Source organism: Elaeis guineensis, chromosome 3 (assembly GCF_000442705.2).
Source record: "Elaeis guineensis isolate ETL-2024a chromosome 3, EG11, whole genome shotgun sequence".
Classification (NCBI taxonomy): Eukaryota; Viridiplantae; Streptophyta; class Magnoliopsida; order Arecales; family Arecaceae; genus Elaeis; species Elaeis guineensis.
Window position 1 is genome coordinate 250,532 of NC_025995.2, and position 9,232 is coordinate 259,763.

The 9,232-nt window shown below is 47.2% G+C and overlaps 1 protein-coding gene across 1 annotated transcript; it reads left to right on the forward strand.

Annotated features, from left to right (window-relative positions):
• The first annotated feature begins 4,100 nt into the window (after window positions 1-4,100).
• On the forward strand, window positions 4,101-8,221 carry LOC105042445 (pentatricopeptide repeat-containing protein At3g62890-like). Its single transcript, XM_010919664.4, has one exon. The coding sequence runs from the start codon at window positions 4,230-4,232 to the stop codon at window positions 6,462-6,464; it is 2,235 nt and encodes a 744-aa protein (XP_010917966.1). The 5' UTR covers window positions 4,101-4,229; the 3' UTR covers window positions 6,465-8,221.
• The last annotated feature ends 1,011 nt before the right edge of the window (window positions 8,222-9,232 follow it).

The following is a 9,232-nucleotide window of genomic DNA, read 5'->3' on the forward strand; positions in this document are numbered from 1 at the left end:
GGACGTCGTAATTTGCTATATTCAAGAAAACTACAACCGCATCATTATGAGGGAATTGGACTCCCTGAGCATCTTCTTCAGTAAAGGTTATGGGCTCCTCAATCTTTTATCGCTTGGGGGGTACGGCCAGTACGTTGGTTGCTTCCTGCCGGGATCCTCCTGAGATGGTGTTGGCGAAATCCGTCGGAGGCCGATTGTCCGACCGCTCCATGCCGACGACCGTTGCCGGAGGATGTGGGCCTGGGAAATCGGAGGCGAGGCCGGAGCCTGAGATCTGGTCACGGAGGTCGTGGGTCGCCGTGTGGATGCTTCGCGAGAAGGCATCGGGCGAGGATCTAGTGGGGGAAGGAGGAGTAGATGTCAGAGAAGATGATCAGAGGTGGTCCCGTTGAGCACTCCTTTAAGAATAAAGGTACCGCAGAGGTTCAAGGCCCTTCCTCTAGCGCCAATCCTGTTGGTGCAGAAATCCGTCTGCGTCGGAGAAGCTGGAGTCGAGAGAGTTGCGGTCGCCGTCGGGACCTACAAAAGAAGTCTAAACCGGAGGTGGGGTTGCTCCGGCAAGATCCTCCGATGCTCAAGTCAGTTCTCTGCCTCAACAAGAATGGAGTGCTCGAACGAAAATTTTAGCAGAGTTTCTAAGTAAAAAATGAGAGCTTAGAGAATAACATATCTGGGGTCCCCTTTTATAGACGGGGAGAGCAGCGGATTGATAGCAATCGTTTATGATCGCCTCATCGTGGGTCGTACGGGGTCAGGAGGAATTTATCATGAAGAGTAATGGGGTAGAGTCATGGCCATCACCATGGCTCGCCACGTGGAATCAGTTGCGGGGAGTGGAGTGGCGTCCGTTGTCGCGACTCGCCAGGGAGTGGTAGAACCACACAGGATCCACCGCAGAGAGTGGAGCACAATCGTGGCCGTTACTGCGGCCTACCAGGGAGTAATGGAGCCGTGTAGGATCCGCCGCAGGGAGTGGAGCAGAGTCATGGCCGTTACTATGGCCTGCCAGGGGGTCCAAACTTATCGGCTGAAGTTCGGTTGGAGTCTGATTTCCACGGAAGTCCGAATGGGGATCATTTGTTGAGGAACCTCGGCCAAGACTTTCAGCAGGAATTCAGGGCGAAAGTCCGGCTCCCGTGGGAGCCCGGACAAATCCTACCTGTAGCTGGAGTCGGAGGCGAAGTCCGGCTCCCGTAGGAGCTCGGACGAGGTCTTCCTGCAGTCAAAGTTGGAGACGAAGTCCGGCTCCCGTAGGAGTCCGGACGAGGTTTGTCTGCAGTTGGAGTTGGAGATGGAGTCCGGCTCCCATGGAGTCCGGATAAAATTTTTCTACAGTTGAAATTGGAGACGGAGTTCGGCTCCCGTAGGAGTCCGGATGAAGTTTACCTACAGTTGAAATTGGAGATGGAGTCTGGCTCCCGTGGAGTCCGGACGAAGTTTTCCTGCAGTTGAAATTGGAGACGGAGTCCGGCTCCCGTAGGAGTCCGGATGAAGTTTACCTGCGTAGAAGTTGGAGACGGAGTTCGGCTCCCGTGGGAGTCCGGACGAAGCTTGTCTGCAGTTGAAGTCGGAGATGGAGTCCGGCTCTCGTAGGAGTCCGGACGAAGTTTACTTGTAGTTGACGGAGTCCGGCTCCCGTAGGAGTCCGGACGAGGTTTACCTATAGTTGAAATTGGAGACGGAGTCTGGCTCCCGTAGGAGTCCGGACGAAGTTTGCCTGTAGCTGAAGTTGGAGATGGAGTCCGGCTCCCGTAGGAGCTCGGATGAAGTTTACCTGCAGTTGAAATTGGAGACGGAGTCCGGCTCCCGTGGAGTCCGGACGAAGTTTTTCTGCAGTTGAAATTGGAGACGGAGTCCGGCTCCCGTGGAGTCTGGACAAAGTTTTCCTGCAGTTGAAATTGGAGACGGAGTCCGGCTCCCGTAGAAGTCCGGACGAAGTTTACCTATAGTTGACGGAGTCCGGCTCCCGTAGAAGTCCGGACGAGGTTTACCTATAGTTGAAATTGGAGACGGAGTCCGGCTCCCGTAGGAGTCCGGACGAAGTTTGCCTGCAGCAGAAGTTGAAGATGGAGTCCGGCTCCCGTAGGAGTCCGGACGAAGTTTGCCTGCAGCCGAAGTTGGAGACAGAGTCCAGCTCCCGTAGGAGTCCGGACGAAGTTTACCTGTAGAATCTCCGAGGGGTCGCTCCCGACACGAACTTCGGCTAGGGGGGTTTTACACCCAACACCAGTCCCCCTACTTTCGAGTTCGAGTTTCGATCGGAGGAAGTACAAAAAATTTTCACAGCCGAAGTCGTTTCCTTGAATTCTGCACATGACGGCCCTCGAAAATCTTGGCATTTAATGCGTGCATGCTGGAGCCTTTTTCCGATTAGGGCGACCCGAAGAGTCCTTTCGGAACTCCCACCAGGACGTAATCCTAAGCGTCACGCCATAATGGCCCGCGAACGGTCAACCCTATGCCACGGTGAGTGGGATACGTGGTGGGTACTGGTTGGCCTAGGAGTCCGGACGAAGTTTGCCTGCAGCTAAAGTTGGAGATGGAGTCTGGCTCCCGTAGGAGCTCGGATGAAGTTTACCTGCAGTTAAAATTGGAGACAGAGTCTGGCTCCCGTGGAGTCCGGACGAAGTTTTTCTGCAGTTGAAATTGGAGACAGAGTCTGGCTCCCGTGGAGTCCGGACAAAGTTTTTCTGCAGTTGAAATTGGAGACGGAGTCCGGCTCCCGTAGGAGTCCGGATGAAGTTTACCTGCAGTTGAAATTGGAGACGGAGTCTGGCTCCCATGGAGTCCGGACGAAGTTTTCCTGCAGTTGAAATTGGAGACGGAGTCCGGCTCCCGTAGGAGTCCGGATGAAGTTTACCTGCAGTAGAAGTTGGAGACGGAGTTCGGCTCCCGTGGGAGTCCGGATGAAACTTGTCTGCAGTTGAAGTCGGAGACGGAGTCCGGTTCCCATAGGAGTCCGGACGAAGTTTACCTGTAGTTGACGGAGTCCGGCTCCCGTAGGAGTCCGGACGAGGTTTACCTGTAGTTGAAATTGGAGACGGAGTCCGGACGAAGTTTGCCTGCAGCTGAAGTTGGAGATGGAGTCCGGCTCCCATAGGAGCTCAAATGAAGTTTACCTGCAGTTGAAATTGGAGACGGAGTCCGGCTCCCGTGGAGTCCGGACGAAGTTTTTCTGCAGTTGAAATTGGAGACGGAGTCCGGCTCCCGTAGGAGTCCGGATGAAGTTTACCTGCAGTAGAAGTTGGAGATGGAGTTCGGCTCCCGTGGGAGTCCGGACGAAGCTTGTCTGCAGTTGAAGTCGGAGACGGAGTCCGGCTCCCGTAGGAGTCCGGACGAAGTTTTCCTGTAGTTGACGGAATCCGGCTCCCGTAGGAGTCCGGACGAGGTTTATCTGTAGTTAAAATTGGAGACAGAGTCCGGCTCCCGTAGGAGTCCGGATAAAGTTTGCCTGCAGCTGAAGTTGGAGACGGAGTCCGGCTCCAGTAGGAGTCCGGACGAAGTTTGCCTGCAGTAGAAGTTGGAGACGGAGTTCGGCTCCCGTGGGAGTCCGGACGAAGCTTGTCTGCAGTTGGAGTCGGAGACGGAGTCCGGCTCCCGTAGGAGTCCGGACGAAGTTTACCTGTAGTTGATGGAGTCCGGCTCCCGTAGGAGTCCGGATGAGGTTTACCTGTAGTTGAAATTGGAGACGGAGTCCGGCTCCCGTAGGAGTCCGGATGAAGTTTGCCTGCAGCTGAAGTTGGAGACGGAGTCCGGCTCCCGTAGGAGTCCAGACGAAGTTTGCCTGCAGCCGAAGTTGGAGACGGAGTCCGGCTCCCGTAGGAGTCCGGACGAAGTTTACCTATAGAATCTCCGAGGGGTCGCTCCCGACACGAACTTCGGCTGGGGGGGTTTACACCCAACAACACCAGTGTTTTAACTTTTCTTGCAGTTGTATTTCTAGCATTTGCTTGGACCTGTTCAATGCAAAAGAATATGCTAAAGCCATTTTTCTCAATGTATAGATAAGTTATTTTTCTATCGTAGGGTTACTCGAGTAACTTTTATTTAGAAAAAAATAAATTTTGGGATAAGTCTCCTGCCACCTAAATTCTAATTGCTCTGGGCACACTAGAGAAGGAGAAGCCAAGCGGCTACCATTCAAAAAAACCAAAAAAAACTACCTGAACCATTCGCAGAAACAACCAGAGAAAGGAGGGGGAAAAAAGAAACATCCCCTGCTCCTTTGAATGCTTTTAGCGCAATCCCTGTCCAAGCTTCTCCTCCAATGGCCAGTTCCTTCATCCCTGAAGCAATCCACCCAACTTCACGCCCAAATGGTCGTCTCCGGAGCCATCTACAATCCTTTGTCACTATCCCATCTCCTCAAATCCATCACAGACTGCTCCGAGGCCGGCAGTCTCACCTACGCTCTCAACATGTTCGCTCGAATCCCCAGTCCATCCGCCTTTATGTGGAACTCCATCATCCGGGCCTGCTCTAGGAACCATTTCCCGAGGGAATCCATCCATTTTTTCCAACGAATGCTGCACAAGGGAGTGCCTCCTGATTCATATACTTTCCAATGCTTGTTCAAATCCTGCAGTCTCTCGTCGTCGTTTCTTGAAGGGCAGATGGCGCATGGAGTGTTCATCAGACTGTTTCCTGAATCCGATTCACTTGTCGCGAATTCTTTGATTCATATGTATCTGGAATTCGGGTGGGTTGATGATGCAAGACGAGCCTTCAGTGGGACTGACAGGAAGGACGTCGTCTCTTGGACCACATTCATTGGTGGGCTTGTGAAATCTGGATTCTTGGATGAGGCCCGGAGGCTGTTCGATGAAATGCCTGAGAGAAACGTGATTTCATGGACCAGCATGATAACAGGGAATTCTCAGGCAGGACGGGCTGAGGAAGCTGTCCAGTTTTTCAAGAGGATGCTGTCCGATGGTGTTGTGCCTGATGCTGTCACAGTGATTTCAGTGTTATCGGCATGTGCGCAGATGCGGGATTTGGAATTGGGCAAGTGGCTTCATCAGTTTCTTGCAAAGGAGAACATTGCTTTTAATAGTAATCTCATTGTTGCTCTGATTGATATGTACTCAAAATGTGGAGATATTTGCTCTGCTCGTCAGGTTTTCGATTCAATAGGTTGGAAGGTTCTACAAGCATGGAATGCCATTATTGATGGGTATTGCAAGATGGGCAAAGTGGACATAGCTCGATCCCTTTTTGATCAGATGAATGCCTGTGATATCATCTCACTCAATTCGATGATCACCGGGTACATCCAGAACAGTAGGCTCAAGGAGGCATTGCTCTTGTTTGGAAAGCTGTGCACCTCTGGCTTGCGACCCGATAAATATACAGTGGTGGGCTTGCTAACAGCTTGTGCAAGCTTAGGTGCACTAGGCCAAGGCAAGCTCTTGCATGCTTATATCGAAGTGGGCTCAGTTGAGTGGGATGTTTACCTTGGGACTGCATTATTGGATATGTATGCAAAATGTGGGAAGTTGGACCAAGCGATGCTAGTTTTTCAGAGGATGGATGAAAGGGATTTGCGGGCTTGGACTGCAATCATTTCAGGCCTCGCAATGAATGGAATGGGGGAACTTGCACTCAAGCATTTCTCTTTGATGAAGAAAGAGGGGATTAGACCCAATGCAGTTGCCTATATTGGTGTTTTGACTTCATGCAGTCATTCAGGTCTGATGGCAGAGGGTCGTAAATATTTTGAAGAGATGAAGGCTTTGTACAACATAGAGCCTGAGATTGAGCACTATGGTTGCATGGTAGATTTGCTCGGTCGTGCCGGTCATTTGAAAGAGGCAGTAGAGCTTATCAAAAGCATGCCAATGGAGCCAAATGCTGTTATATGGGGTTCCATCTTAAGTGCCTGCAGAGTATACAAGGACATAGATTTAGCTGAGAAGGCAGCAAAGCATCTTCTTGATTTAGAGCCTCATGAGGATGCTGTTTATGTTCAATTATACAACATATATGTGGATTCAAAAAGGTGGGCAGATGCTTCCAATATCAGGAGCTTGATGGAAAAGAAAGGGGTTAGAAAGATGGCAGCTTATAGCTCAATCACACTTGGTGGGCAGGTGCACAGGTTCATTGCTGGTGACCAATCTCACCCAGAAATAATGGAAATCCAAGTGATGATGAGTGAGATGGCAAAAAAACTGAAGCTTGCAGGCTATATGCCTATCACATCACAAATATCTGTAGATGTGGATGAGGAGGAAAAGGAATTGGCGTTGTTCTCTCACAGTGAGAAGATGGCAATTGCTTTTGGCTTAATGAGATTAGGTGCTAATATGCCAATTCATGTCATTAAGAATCTGCGGATCTGTGAGGACTGCCACTTGGCAATCAAGATGATCTCCAAGATCTGGAGTCGAGATATTGTGGTTAGAGACCGCAGTCGTTTTCACCATTTTCAAGATGGGCATTGTTCTTGCAGTGACTTTTGGTGAAGATATCTACTAAATGATGAAGGATTGGCTTCATACCTGTCAATATGTATGAAGTCTTCTCCTTCTTCTGGCCATATACTATGCCATCCCTACTAACCTTGATCATTTCCAAACCAAATAGCACTACACTTATAGTGGAATGAGATCTGGAGACAACAAAAGTGTTGTGATACAACCCTTGTGGCATCAGATTAGGATACAAAATTCGCACAAAGTCTATGCTGAATCAGATGTCCAGGATTCTTTAGAGGGCAAATGGGCCTGAGCAGTCAGACTTCGGAGAGTATGATAGAAACCAGGATACAATTTTAGCAAAATAAAGGATAATTGCATTGTATCAGAAGTCTCTACAAGGCATCAGCTAACAATATTAACTAGGATTTCATAAGAACTCTTTGCTTCGGTGATTGTTCATTTGCTTTGGAGATTCTATTGTACTCACAAATCAGACACCTTCATTACTGAAATCAGCAGATTTGGTGTCTCTAACTAGATGATCCTCTTAGGCCATTCCCCTTTGGTGAAGACATCCCAAGAACCTCTAGGGTTTGACAACTCTACACATGTTGGAGATTCTTCTTACAATTCACAAGTGGGCCTTGTTCCTTTACCAAGTGTATGGTGAGATGCATAATGTGCAAAGAATTAGCAATGATCTTGTGCATTATATATGAAGGAAACTCTGGTAAGTCCATGGTTAATCTTTCATGTCGTCACACAAGAGAAAGAAACAGAAGTTGCTTGTTATTCTTATAAGAGTCAGAATCAAGAAAAGAAAATAGTGACACTAAAACCCAAAGTAAAGAATGAATCTTTTCTCAAAAATGATGCATCCTGTGATCTTTTCTTCTCAAAAACTTTCGGAAGGCTCAAATTTTAATTTTAGTCGAGAAGAAGAATTTGAATTGTCCCTTGGGCAGCTCATACAGCTTGTTCACATGGCTTCATATATCAAAAGACAACCAAGGACTATTGCTTGTCGCAGGACAGTTGCTGTGGTCCAGTCAAAATGCTTGCATCTTTCAAAACAAGCAATCTACCACTGAACAATTGGTGCAGAAAAGCAGAATGCTGGCATTGCAGTTTATTGGTTCCAAGCCTCCTCCCAAGTGTAGTTAGGAGATTCAGACACAATTATATCTTTGATTAATGGCTCATCTTCACAAACTTTCCTAAGCATAACCTTTTATTAAAAGATACTTGGCACATGAAAAAAGCTCTGAGTACTTTCATGGGGGATGTAGTTCATACTGAGCAGGATATGCTTCCTCCTGTTCTCTCTTTGGGTGGTCCCATCAAAAAATAAAAAACTCCTGTCTTCTCTTATTTGATCGCTGCTGATGCTTGTTCCTTATCCTTTCTCTGTTTGTCACTCAGAAACCTCCATTGTGCCATTCTACATTTGCAGTATTTATTGGAATGAGCAAATAAGAGTAAAATATCAGCAAGCTACATCATGGTAGATATCTTCACCAAACGTCACTGCAATCAATGCAACATATGGCTTGTTTCCAACAATACAAAGGAGAAAATTGAAATTATGGACTTTTCTGAATAGGCTGAGTTGTAGACGGAGTAGCATTGAGCTAGCACCTGTAGTTTTATCAAACCCTCCTCAACAAGCAGGTTATTGTAAGCCCACCTGGAGTGATCTGCAGTCATAAACTTTGCAGAGTAGCTAGTGATGCTGCTACCTTGTTGCACTTGAGCTGGATGACCTTGGTTTTAGAACAATCAATGGAGATGAATTGATATGACAGACTTTAACCAAGTTATCTAAAGCTTGCTTGGGAAATTTTCTGGGTAGTACATCCAGATCCACGTTTGGCATTTCTCTGAAAAAAATTAATTTGCATCTCAGATGAATGCTACCATATAACAATCTCAGTATCAATCTAAAATGGAGTCAGCTCTCATGCTAGCCACCAAATTCACCAGCAACTGCAGCACTTTGTGTTTACCACCAAATTCACGAGCAAAAGTGCAAGATTTTACGCATCCAAATGATAAGTTAGAAAAATATAGCGTGAGCCTTGGTTTGTAAACTTTGAAGAACTTTCTACAGATAAAGATCTGTGCTAACCAAATTGTAGCCCACAAACTCAGCATTCCTGCATGACATGGTTCCTTTGTAGTTTGTCTGTGCCTGCTTCACCAGAGCAGATCTAGGTTCTTCAAATTTCAACAAGGAACGGATTTCTTTTGTGCATTAGTACTGATTCTTATTGGAGCAGATGTGTCTGTATCTTGTTTGAAAAATAGTTCTCGATCCTTTGTGGGCAAAAAGAAAGAGAAAAACCAAATTAGCATTCTGTTGAGAATGAAGTACAACATCATGTAACGATATAGAAGTTTCAATAATGAAAATGGAGGATTTTGACATAATCAGTTCACCTTGTTGTGCATTTAAGGGGAGATGTAGGTTTGAGCATTTGCAAACATTCTTTTAACATCAGCAACATACACCTTGAAAGTAACATAACCACGCAAGTGGTAGCCCGGTTGGAACGGACCTTTGCCTCTTAAATGAGGATTTATTCCGATGCCTGGATGCGATTAAATGAGGATTTAATCTGAGGTTCGAACCACATAGGGAGATAATTAAATGAGGATTTAATCCGATGCTTGGACGCAGATGGTGAGAAGCCTCTAAAAAAGCCCTACCACCACCTTTTTCAACTGATTTTTCTAGTTTTGATGTTAGAAGAAAATGAATGTGGAAACATCATGATATACCAACACTCATACAATAAATTACATACCACAAA

What these genes read in the sequence shown, in the direction of transcription:
- LOC105042445 (XM_010919664.4), top strand. Translation starts at nt 4,230, where the DNA reads ATGCTTTTAGCGCAATCCCTGTCCAAGCTTCTCCTCCAATGGCCAGTT.